This window comes from Dermochelys coriacea, chromosome 4 (assembly GCF_009764565.3).
Source record: "Dermochelys coriacea isolate rDerCor1 chromosome 4, rDerCor1.pri.v4, whole genome shotgun sequence".
NCBI classification, from domain to species: Eukaryota; Metazoa; Chordata; order Testudines; family Dermochelyidae; genus Dermochelys; species Dermochelys coriacea.
In genome coordinates, this window is record NC_050071.1 from 143,825,500 (window position 1) to 143,837,907 (window position 12,408).

Genomic DNA, 12,408 nt, shown 5'->3' on the forward strand with positions numbered 1-12,408 from the left:
TGATCTAGTCTGACCTCCTGCCTAGCCTTGGGAAATTGTTCCAGTGGTGAATGGACGCTCAGAGTGACCAATGTGATACTTATTCAATTCCTCACAACCGCCATTTTCGCTAAGAATTCAATCCAGTGCCATGACAGGAGTTGGTGGGATTGCACCACCCCTCCAGTGAATCCCCATTGCGATCAATGGAATTGCTGGGGGATTTTTTAATAATAGCAGAAGGATTCGTGTGAATCGTCCTTACTGCCAACAGAGGGACCTGGCCCCCCTCCCTGCCTGCCTGGCTCTCTCTCCCAACACATGTGATTGGAAAGGCCAGTTTCCTTTGACAAGAGGAACCCATCTGGGCACTCACTCTCTGCACTGAAGACCATGGAGGTGCTTGCATTGCCGTAGGTGTTCCTAGCCGAGCACACGTAGGTCCCTTCGTCCTCCAGCACCACCTCGCGGATCTCCACCTTCAAGCTGTTGTACGATGGAGTCGCACTGAGCCTCTGGCCGGCCAACGAGCGGGAGCCACTGGTGGAAGCTACTAATTCATCTCCTTTGTACAGGGCTAATTGGGACTGGGGGTCGCTCTCGGTGGTGCACAGGATGATACCCAGATGCCTGTTCTGCGTCTCTAGCAGGGAGCTCATCTGGGGCCGTCTCGGTGGGACTGCAGGGTTAAAATGTTGTTTGCCAATATGTTATCTGACATATGATTGTTTACTAGATTAGGAGAAACCTTTCAACCCCCCCCCTCCTCCCCAGCGCTCTAATGGTACTTCTGATGGCACCAGCAGCCAGGCAGTTGCTTCACTCTCCTTCTTTGCTCAGAACAGGCCTGGGCCAATAAAGGCAAGACAGGAATCTGGCCAGAATTGGAATCCGGAGCAACTGAAGGTCCCTGAGCCTGCAGCCTCACTTTGATATGATGGACCATATGTTCTGGGGCAGAACTTTGGGCGTTTAGATGATTACAATGAGCCAGGCCCTCAGCTGGTGTCAATCCGCACAGCTCTATTTCCTTCAGTGGAGCTACTCCAATTGACACCCACTTCAGGAGCTGGCCCAAGGATCTTGCATTTTTATGGAGCCTTGGATCCTGATAGAGTCCAGAAATTTAAACTCATACACAAGCTATGGGTAGGGAGCCCTTCATCCACCTCTGAAATGCACGTGCAGCTCTGGGGTGGAACGTAGCAGCTGTTTTATAGTGCACAGCAAGGCTACACTCAAGCTAAGGGCAGGAAGCGAAAACAACGGCTTCCTCCTAAAACGACAGGGAGAAGAGATTGGCAGGACAAACAGCAGTTACCGCAGGCGGAGTTTGGGTCTGGCACCGGAGTTAATACTCTTATGAAGAATGCCAGTCAGGGACTGTTTTTACTGACCATGAATGGTTAGGATACCAGTTCTACTCTAGAGCTCACCTGCAGGACGACAACTCCACCAGCGCCATGCCAGTTTAGCACCTGCTGTGCAATCTGGATTGTGGGAACTCAGCTAGAAGGTTACTGGGGCAAGAAGGCTAGCTATGTAGCAGCGGTTGCAGGACCAGCACGGCACTGCCAGATTGATCCGATTAACCAACTTGCATCTTACTTTAATAAAGGTTCTCAGAGCCAGATTCTGCTCTCAGAGATGCTCGTGTAAATCTGGAGTCAATCTGGTGTAAAACTGGAGTAACTCCATTGATTCAGGATCACTTTAGTTTCACAATGGGGCAGCTGAGGGCAGAACTTGGCCTTCGGTATGTGAATTGTAGCCTCCACAAGATGTCCCCCAGCTGATCTAAGGACTAGCCAGTTCCCTAATCACAAAGAATTCCCCCTTTTGCCTTATTCCAGGGGCCTGCGGAAGGGAGGTTATACTTACATAGCACCCGCAGGGTGACAGCCGGAGAGGTGCTGCTGCCTCTCTTATTCTGGGCCTTACACTGGAAAGCGCCCGCATCCCACTGCTTGTGGCTGGGAGGACCAGGGTGTTCTCAGAGCTCTCCCCCAGCCACCTGGCATTCTTATACCAGGTGTAGCTGGTCCCTTCCTCTGCGCTTCGGGTGGTGATGCACGTCAGGGTGACTGCATCTCCTTCGCGCACCTCCGGGGAGGGACCAATCAACACTCTCGCCGCTGAAAGAGGGAGGGGAGGGAACACAGTAAAGCAGGGGAGTGAAATCTTCATCACCCAAGGTTTGCCCTCTGGGCTGTGAACCTGAGCAGCCTCCGTCAAGTCCCGGCTGGACACTGCCCACATTGCCAATTCGCTAAGGGCTGTGTGGGTCCTGTGATGTACAGGGAAATGTAACAAAGCCAGGGACACTGAAATCAAGCCTCTAGTCAGCTGCTGAGTGTAGGTTCAGCACCCTGCTCTTGTTTGGGTTTGCCTCTACAGCAGTATTATGGGCTTGGGAAAGGGGATAGGTTGCAGTTCTTTATTGTTTGCTGTTCTTTTTTATTGTGACCGGTTTGGTGGAGGGAGAGAGGGGAAGAATACGGGCCATTTATAAGACTGGCAGGATGGCTTTCAGTTTCTCCTACCGCATTGGGATATCTGCCCCAAAGGTGGAAGGGGGGTTGAAAAAATTCTGTTGAAACTGTTTTTCAATTGCCTTTTTTTTTTTTTTTTGGCAAAACAAAATGTTCCACAAAAGAAGTCTGGTCTCTGTGTGGGAAAAAATGACTTTTTGTCACCAAATCCTAACACCCAAACCAGAAAAGTTTTTGGCTTTGGCCCAAAGCTAAAACACTGTGGTTTGGGAATACTGCTGCAGTGCTTCATGGGAGTTGTAGTTCAGGTGCATACTGCCCCCATTCTTCTCTATGGGTTGGGTTCCCTAGTCAAACTACATTTGCCATGATGCACTGCACCAGGGAGTCCCTTGATGCACTTGTGGTGGCTTAACAAGAAGGAAGCCACGGTGCATAATGGGAATTGTGGTTTGGCCAGGGATTCTGGACTATAGAGGAGAAAGGGAACATGAGGACCCTAAACTACAATTCCCATGAAGTACCATCACTGCATTTCCAAATTGAAAGATTTTTGGTTTCCAGTTGAAATTTTTCAATCAAAATTTTGGGTTTTCAATTTTTTTTGCTAAGAAGTCTAAACATTTTGGTGAAAACTCAAAATTTACAACAGGAAAAAACCCTGAAAAACATTTTCTGATTAGCTCTATTAGGAATGCTCCTGGCTTCTCCAATCAAAGGAACAGTTTCCTTCCAGAGAAAGCTTAAAAGAAAAGAGTCCTCTTAAAGATACACCAGGCCCCTATGAAACTTCACAGCTCAGCAATACAAGAACTTCAGCACCGGAACAACACGCTCTCTTCATCTGTGCCTCACTAGAATCCGAGCATCCGCATTATTAATCAGCTGTAGCTTCTTCAAGGCACAATCCGGAAGACTGGAGAAAAGTGAGTTTGAATTATCAGTCTCTGAGCTGTCTATAGTTACAGCTGGTCAAAAAATTTTAATCAAAAGATTTTTTCCCACTTCAAAAATGGGATTTGTCAAAAAGGATTTGTTGTTGTTGTGGGAAAATGTCAAATTCCATTGAACATTTCAGGCAGAAATTTCTAACTGGAACTAAATTTTTCAATTTGTTCTCATTTGAAATTTTTGTTTCATTTTGGTTTTCAAAAATCTAAAAATTACTTAAGTTTTGAAACTATAGATTTTTGGTTTTTCTCATTTCTCATCATTCCCCTCTCACCAAATCCAACCGGATGAGCAAACTGCAAGGTTGTTTCTCCCCACCCTTCCACTTTACTCTTCTTTTTTTTCCCTTTTGCTGCTCTTTAACTGGTCTGAAATAGGAAAAGATCTGAAAAGTCACTGAGTGGAAAAGGAAAAACAAGGAAAAGAAAGGTAGGGAGGGGGAAACCGTCGGACATTATCCACATGATTTCACTGGCTAGCCAAAAGGGGGCCAAAAAAGGAAGAGAGATGAAATGTTTTGAAAAAATATTAATGAAAATTTCTAAAAAAATTTGAAAATTGGTTCCAATTTTGGCAACAACTCTGAAACTTGAAAATGTTCAGTGAAATTGTTTGTTCTGTTTTGTCAGCCAGCTCTGCCTATATGAGAACGTTAAATAGCATCTCGATAGCTTCCTTATTGAGTGGAGGTCTTGATTGGGTGTAACATGATCCTGAGCCCATCTGAGGCCCCCAGATGATTCAGGAGGGTTGTCAGGTTGTAACTGGTTATCCAGCCCAGCTGGGAGGAGACAGATGTTCATAAAGGAAGGAGCAGACGGCAGAGAAGGGAGGAGACTCGGGTGAGAGATAGCTGAGCGTTTCCTTGGCTAAAGGATGAGAGAAGCCTGGGAGCCAGAATCAGAGGGCCCAGAGCCAGGAGGAAACCTGGAGGTCGGGGGCAGCGAAGCTGGGGCCAGAGGCACATTGTCCCTAGAGGCAGTTGGGTGTTTCCTCTCTCTGGGAAGGGCCAGGGGAAGGCAGACTGAAGAAAGCCGCAGGAACAGAATTAATCCCAGTGGCAGGGAGAGGCAGTCCTGAGCGGCTGGTGTTCCAGCAGAGAAAGAAGGCCATGGGAGGACCAAGGGAGACGCCTGGGGACCAGCAGAGAAGCTGTGGTTAGTGCAGGCTGCAGGGAAGGAGAGTGGATCAGGGTTCTCAGCCCATGCTTCATGTCAGGACTGTTGAGTCCAGGATGGGGCTGAAGACAGAGCCTCAAGGACAAGCTGAGCAATAGCACCCAAGGGGGCCGAGGAATCTTGTGTTGGGACGATTTGGAACATTTGTTGTACGTTTGTTACCCCAGCAGGGGAGAGACGTTCAAGCAAGCTGGCCAGAGGACGGAGTCACGAGAAAGAGGTAGACCAACGCTGTTGGCCGGGGGAGGGGGGAGCATGGATAGGTGAGGAGAGCCAGACACGAGGGGGTGCCCCAGCAGTCAGCCGACCTTTCTTGTAAGGCCTTAATCTAAGGATGGTGCAGGCATGGCACAATGAACAAATGTGAAATGCTCCTCAAAGGGAGAGGGGAGAGAGGACCACATTGCCCAGGGTTTCCACTGTGAAGGTGGCAGAAGAATGTGGGTATTATTAAACATGATGCTTGAAGAAGACATCATGCCCAGAAATCTGTTACACGCCTAGGAGGCTCTAGGAGAGTCCTGATTGGTGGCAGCCCCTTACGCCATGTGGTAATCCCCAATCGTTTACTCACTTTGGGCACTGGAACAGCTTTACAGCAGTCGCGTTCCCGTACGTGTTGCTTGCCGTGCACCGGTATCGGCCGTCGTCCTCCGGCAGCACGTTCCAGATCTCCAGTTTCAAGGAGTTGTGGGAAGCCGTGACGCTGAGCGCTGGTTGGGGGCCGCGTGGGAGCTGGTGGTGGCGAGGAGGGCCTCGTTGTGGTAAAGGGCCAGGACAGACAGGGGGTGGCTATCCACGGTGCAGTGAATGATAGCCAGTTTTCCTTCCTGCATCTCCTGGAACAAGCTGATTGCAAGGCCCCTTGGGGGATCTGTGTGGTGGAAGGGAGACAATGACCGAGCATTGGTTGTGATGAGCCAGGTATTGATGAACCAGGGGAAAGTGACAGTTGGGGGGCGGTGGGGGGGGGGGGGGGGATAGCAACTTGTTTTATTGATTAGAGCACGAGGTTAAAAGGTGACGGCCAGATTAAATCACCTAGCTTTAGAAAACAGATGTGCTTGCTGGGTTTGAATAGCACCTGGGAGATTTTTGAAATATCATAATGTTGGGGTTCCTTTTATTCCTTCTGGTTTTTGAGTCGCTAGAGCACTCTCAGGTCACGTTTTCAAGCTTTTCTCCCCAGCTAGCAGTGCTAGAAACTTGCCCTTTTTTTAAAAAATAAAAAATGGAAGCTGATTTTTTTTTTTTACTTAATCACTTGACTCCAGTAGTCAGGGCTTTAACTATGCTGCCAAGTCTCAGTGGCTGCACAGAAACAGCCCTTTCATGGGTTTCCCAATACACCATAACTCGGGTCTGGGGTTTCATTGTTACATTAACAACTGGAATGACACTCCCAACTCATTCATGTAGGCCAAACAGCTGTTAGGTGGGAATGACTTCTGGACATGGCAGGATCCAGGCCAGCACCCTAAAGGTGAACAGGTCTGTGGCCCAGATCCTCAGAGGCAAGTGAAATCAATGAGAGTTAGGTGTAGGGTGACTACATTTCTTAAAGTAAAAATGGGACAGCCTGGGGCTGCCCAAACTGCCTCCCCGTATGCCCGCGGCTGGGGCTGACCCCGAGCTCTGCACTGCCGGGGGGTGGGGCTGACCTGCCGAGCCCCATGCCACCTGGCGGGGCCAGCTCTGAAGGCAGCACTGACCGCCAGCAGCAAGTTTCTGTGCTCTCCTGCCGGCTGGCAGCGCTGCCTTCAGCTCACCCCCAGGGCAGCAGCTGCTGCTTTCCGCTCTGCCTTGCAGCTGGGACAAATGCCCACCATATGTCACATATATGGCCCATGATGTGTTACGTGGGCCGCATCCAATACTACCTGTGTGGCCCTCAGGATGTCACATGGGCCGCAGCTTTGTGCAGATAGGACCACAGGATGAGACCCACTGGTGTAGACAAACCCCACACTGGCCAGGAAATGGCTAATGAGCTGCTGGGGGCTCAACTGGCCCTGCCCCCCTGTAATAGGTATCCGACTTGGAGGGGGAGGTTAAAAGGGGAGACCCCAGCGCAGTTCAGGACTGTATGGGAAGGAGAGCAGACTCCGTGAAGGAGAGGCCTGATTGGGCCCAGCCACTGACTAGAGATGCTGCCTGCAGAGTGACTCCCGGGACCATCGGTTTGGATTTGCTAGCACTGATGCAGCGGTTGTTGCTGAGTAAGGCTGCTGCAGGTAATCTCTGTCTGTTGCACCTGACCGGGGAGACAGCTGTGGTTGCTGTGAGCCCAAGAGCAACCCGGTCACATTTACCCAAGTACCAGCAACCCTGCAAGCCTCACTGCATCAAACATCCCATGATCTCCTGGCAGACAATTGTGGGGAAGCTGATATTTACCAGCTATTTCCTGGTGCAGGGATGGTTTCCCCAGTTTTTACTGACAAAAATTTCAAGGCAAAACTCCCAAAATATTTATTTTTCCCCAAAACTGTGATTTCCCAGCCCCCCCACCCGCCTGTATTACTCAGAGGCTGTCAGAGTGGGATGGGGCCGCTCTGCCATGTACCTGAAAGTCTCCTCGGTTGCACCTTTCTGTCTCCCTTCGCTCCTCCAGTTCAGCCACTCTGGTCTTCTGAGCCGGTCCTCGGTCTCTGAAGGCCAGGAGCTGTTTGCACTGAATGCACACCTATGCCACCTGCCCACAAGGCAGGTAATCATGCATGCTGCATCAGCGCAATAAACTGGATATCCTCCCCCTGCCCCCACTCTGCTGCTGGACTTCTGCCAGCGTTCTTTTTACTCCTGCAGGATTTGTGTTGCTTTTGGGAGGGTGGGGGTTAAGTTTAGAGGATGTTGTTAGGTGTATCTGCCTCTTGCACCCCCTCTCTAAACTACCTCGCAAAACTCCCTATTCACTAGCTCCTCTGGTTGCTTAGAAGCTGGCTTTTTTAAATCCCTTTTCTCCCTAAGCAGGCCCTGTGCCCCACAGCCGGCTCAGCGCACAACCCTCCAAACCACACTGGAATCTTCAAGCACAACAAACTAGCAGCCAAACTCACCCAAGGATCACATCCTCTTCACAGACCTCCTGGCAAAACTCTCTGTTTGCTGCTCCTGTGGGCTAGCTCCTCCCATCTATTGATCATTTATTAACCCTTTATAAACCACAGATCAAGGTGTCCTGCAGTATTAGATGTGAGCTGAAAGAGGGTGTTTTGTGATACACTTACAGAACACACTCAGGCTGATGGCCTGGGACATTTCACTCCCTTTGTCGTTCTGCACCTTGCACAAATAATAGCCAGTGTCGCTGGTGGTGATTTCGTGAAACACAAGGGAGCGGGCCGTGCCTTCCTTGATCCAGATATTGTTCTTGTACCAGGTGTAGCTGAGATCCTGGTTGTCCTCGCCGGGAACCTCGCATGTCAAAGTGACCATCTCGCCTTCCTGTATCTCTGCAGAAGGGCTCACCGAGACCACTGCAGCTGAAGGAGATGACAGCAGATTGAGTCAGAGGTTAAGACTAGAAGGGACCACCAGATCATCCAGTCTGACCTTCTGTATAGCACGGCCACTAAGCACCACTCAGCCACCCCCTAGCAAGCCCATCCACCAGAATTGGACCAAATGTTACAGCTCTTGGGATACTCACTTACTTTGTGCCACAGGGGGAAAGGAGGTGCACCAGTGCTCCAGACCCCTGCAGTGGCAGGAAACTGAGTATGTGAGATACACACCACACACACATGATCCTAGCAAATAACCTGCACCCAGGACGGGGTGGAGCCAGATTTCAAGGGCTACTGATCCTCCAGCTTCAGGACATGAATGGGAAACCCTCTGGGTTCAAGAAGACCCTCCCCTTCCCTCCAGGATTGAAGAGTGAAGTGGGAGGTAGGCTGGGTTTGTGATTAAAGCACTGCACTGGGCTTGAGAGATTTTGGACTCAATTTTCTACCACACTGGCAGACTTGCTGTACTGGGGCAAGTCATTTAGTCACTCCATGCCTCGTTTCCCCATCCGTAAAACAGAGCTAGCAATACTTCCTTATCCCAAAGGGTAGATTCATTAGCGCTTGTGAGGCACTCGGACATGAGGGTGATCAATCGAGCTGAGTAGGAAACCATTTTCCCGTCATATAAAAAATCGGAGACACTGAAAAATATCGCTGTCCAGAATTGGGATGAAAAGTCAATCTTTAATTTTTGTGAATGAGAAAAAAAAATTGGTTTCGGTCAATGACATGTTTCAGTTTGATTTTTGACCTGTGTTTTTTTTAACTATTTTTTAGTTGAAATTTACTAACATTTCTAAAACAAAGTCATTTTGACTTGAAAAATGGAAACATTCCAGTGCAAAAAATGTCAAAACCAGCCAGCTTGACCATTTCAAAAAAGTTTTCTGATCATATTTTGAGTCAGGAGAATCCTTGAAACCAACCCTGCTTTGCAAACTTTTGGGTTTCGATGAATAAGCATTTTTTAAAAACCCATTTCTCAAAAAATTCCCAGCCAGCTCTAATGAAAATACTTAGGTAGACAGTCAGTTGCATTAGGGTGGAGGGAACGTTCTTGTATTGCTGAAGCATCCACCATTGGCCGTCCTGGCCTAGATGGAGCACTGGTTTTAGTTCTCTTTGCTGCACATGGTCCCCATGAAGCCATGGTGCTCCAATGGAATTAGCCATATAAATAAGAAGAAAACTAAGAAAGAAGAAGTGGGGCCGCTAAACACTGAGGATGGAGTGGAGGTTAAAGATAATCTAGGCATGGCCCAATATCTAAACAAATACTTTGCCTCAGTCTTTAATAAGGCTAAAGAGGATCTTGGGGATAATGGTAGCATGACAAATGGGAATGAGGATATGGAGGTAGATATTACCATATCTGAGGTAGAAGCGAAAACTCAAACAGCTTAATGGGACTAAATCGGGGGGCCCAGATAATCTTCATCCAAGAATATTAAAGGAATTGGCACCTGAAATTGCAAGCCCATTAGCAAGAATTTTTAATGAATCTGTAAACTCAGGAGTAGTACCGAATGATTGGAGAATTGCTAATATAGTTCCTATTTTTAAGAAAGGAAAAAAAAAGTGATCCGGGTAACTACAGGCCAGTTAGTTTGACATCTGTAGTATGAAAGGTCCTGAAAAAAAATTTTGAAGGAGAAATTAATTAAGGACATTGAAGTCAATGGTAAATGGGACAAAATACAACATGGTTTTACAAAAGGTAGATTGTGCCAAACCAACCTAATCTCCTTTTTTGAAAAAGTAACAGATTTTTTAGATAAAGGAAATGCAGTGGATCTAATTTACCTAGATTTCAGTAAGGTATTGATACTGTGCCACATGGGGAATTATTAGTTAAATTGGAGAAGATGGGGATCAATATGAACATCAAAAAGTGGATAAGGAATTGGTTAAAGGGGAGACTGCAACGGGTCCTACTGAAAATGCAAACTGTCAGGTTGGAGGGAGGGTTACCAGTGGAGTTCCTCAGGGATCGGTTTGGGGACCAATCTTATTTAATCTTTTTATTACTGACATTGGCACAAAAAGTGGGAGTGTGCTAATAAAGTTTGCAGATGATACAAAGCTGGGAGGTATTGCCAATTCAGAGAAGGATCGGGATATTATACAGGAGGATCTGGATGACCTTGTAAACTGGAGTAATAGTAATAGGATGAACTGTAATAGTGAGAAGTGTAAGGTTATGCATTTAGGGATTAATAACAAGAATTTTAGTTATAAGTTGGGGACGCATCAATTAGAAGTAACGGAAGAGGAGAAGGACCCTGGAGTATTGGTTGATCATAGGATGACTATGAGCTGCCAATGTGATATGGCTGTGAAAAAAGCTAATGCGGTTTTGGGATGCATCAGGAGAGGCATTTCCAGTAGGGATAAGGAGGTTTTAGTACCGTTATACAAGGCACTGGTGAGACCTCACCTAGAATACTGTGTGCAGTTCTGGTCTCCCATGTTTAAAAAAGGATGAATTCAAGCTGGAGCAGGTACAGAGAAGGGCTACTAGGATGATCCGAGGAATGGAAAACTTGTCTTATGAAAGGAGACTTAAGGAGCTTGGCTTGTTTAGCCTAACTAAAAGAAGGTTGAGGGGAGATATGATTGCTCTCTATAAATATATCAGAGGGATAAATACAGGAGAGGGGAGGAATTATTAAGCTCAGACCAATGTGGACACAAGAACAAATGGGTATAAACTGGCCACCAGGAAGTTTAGACTTGAAATCAGACGAAGGTTTCTAAACCATCAGAGGAGTGAAGTTTTGGAATAGCCTTCCAAGGGAAGCAGTGGGGGCAAAAGATCTATCTGGTTTTAAGATTCTACTCGATAAGTTTATGGAGGAGATGGTATGATGGGATAATGGGATTTTGGCAAGTAATTGATCTTTAAATATTCAGGGTAAATAGGGACTAATCCCCTGAGATGGGATATTAGATGGATGGGATCTGAGTTACCCAGGAAAGAATTTTCTGTAGTATCTGGCTGGTGAATCTTGCCCATATGCTCAGGGTTTAGCTGATTGCCATATTTGGGGTTGGGAAGGAATTTCCTCCAGGGCAGATTGGAGAGGTCCTGGAGGTTTTTCGCCTTCCTCTGTAGCATGGGGCATGGGTGACTTGAGGGAGACTTCTCTGCTCCCTTGAAGTCTTAAACCATGATTTAAGGACTTCAATAGCTCAGACCTAGGTGAGGTTTTCGTAGGAGTGGGGGGAGAGATTCTGTGGCCTGCACCTGTGCAGGAGGTCCGGACTAGATGGATCAGGAAATGGTCCCTTTCTGACCTTAGTAGGTCTATGAGACTCTATGAATCTGAGGTCCAACATCCTCCATACTTACAAAAAACACATAGGAAACAACTGCTTCACGCCACCCCTGGTCCCCGACCTGAATTTTCCGCTCACAGGTGGTACGGGCCATAATCTTCACGAGCAACGCTCTGGAGAGTCCAGGATCTGTTCGCATCACAAAGGCGGTTCCTGCCCTTGTACCACACTTGTAAGCTGGTGACCTCAGGGAAGGTGCGTAGGTTCACACTGCACTGAGGACACGGTGTCTGCCACCGGATGATTCGTTATGCAGAGGGGTTGATGACCACTTTTGGGCCTTGGCGTGGGACATCTGCAGGGCGAGTCGGAATGTGGAACGAAAGGACACGCCATTGAGTGAAGCTGGAATGGAGGCAGCATCCAGTGGGCATCACCACAGCCAGGAATCGCTGGCTGAGACTGAAGCCAGTAGTCATGACCTTAGGGAAGTCGGGTTAGCTCAGAGGCATTTGGTCACTGTCTCCAGTCTGATCCATGCTGCCTCATGACTCTCCTCACCCTCTGAGAGCTCTTCTATCTGTGGTCTCTTGGAAAGGCTGTAGGCACAAGAAGTCCTGCATCTTGACCGGGGGTTAGACCTAGATGCCCTTGTGGTCCCTTCTCACCCTAGGGTTCGAAGAGTCTATATATCTGAAAATCCCCACAGGGCAAAAGATCCCCACTGGCAGTGTCAGAGACCAAAGCCTGGAGTGGGCAAAGGACCTGACCCAGCTTCTTAACCCTAGAGATGGTTCCCTGCAAGCTAGGAAACCAGATCCAGGACTTAAGGCGCTTCCTAACCACGTTCCCTGGGCAGCATAGCCGGGGGCCTCTCTGCTTTGGGAAAGGAGGGCAGCTCCATGGTATTAGCTGGAAAGGTCTGGTCCCCTGGTCAAGCCAATGACATGGGCAGGAGGTGGCTGCAGGTATTAGCCTGTGAGCAGAAGAACATCCTGGGGTAGAGTTCTCAGG

At 48.1% G+C, this 12,408-nt stretch overlaps 1 protein-coding gene across 1 annotated transcript in view; it reads right to left on the reverse strand.

Moving 5' to 3' along the window:
* The window catches only part of SIGLEC1 (sialic acid binding Ig like lectin 1), a 53,527-nt gene that overhangs the window by 21,555 nt on the left and 19,564 nt on the right, over positions 1-12,408 (reverse strand). Inside the window, 8 exon segments of the mRNA XM_038400554.2 lie at positions 356-658; positions 1,861-1,941; positions 1,944-2,114; positions 2,853-2,941; positions 5,175-5,310; positions 5,313-5,474; positions 7,831-8,085; positions 11,468-11,749. Of these exon segments, the coding sequence (XP_038256482.1) occupies positions 356-658; positions 1,861-1,941; positions 1,944-2,114; positions 2,853-2,941; positions 5,175-5,310; positions 5,313-5,474; positions 7,831-8,085; positions 11,468-11,749 (1,479 nt within the window).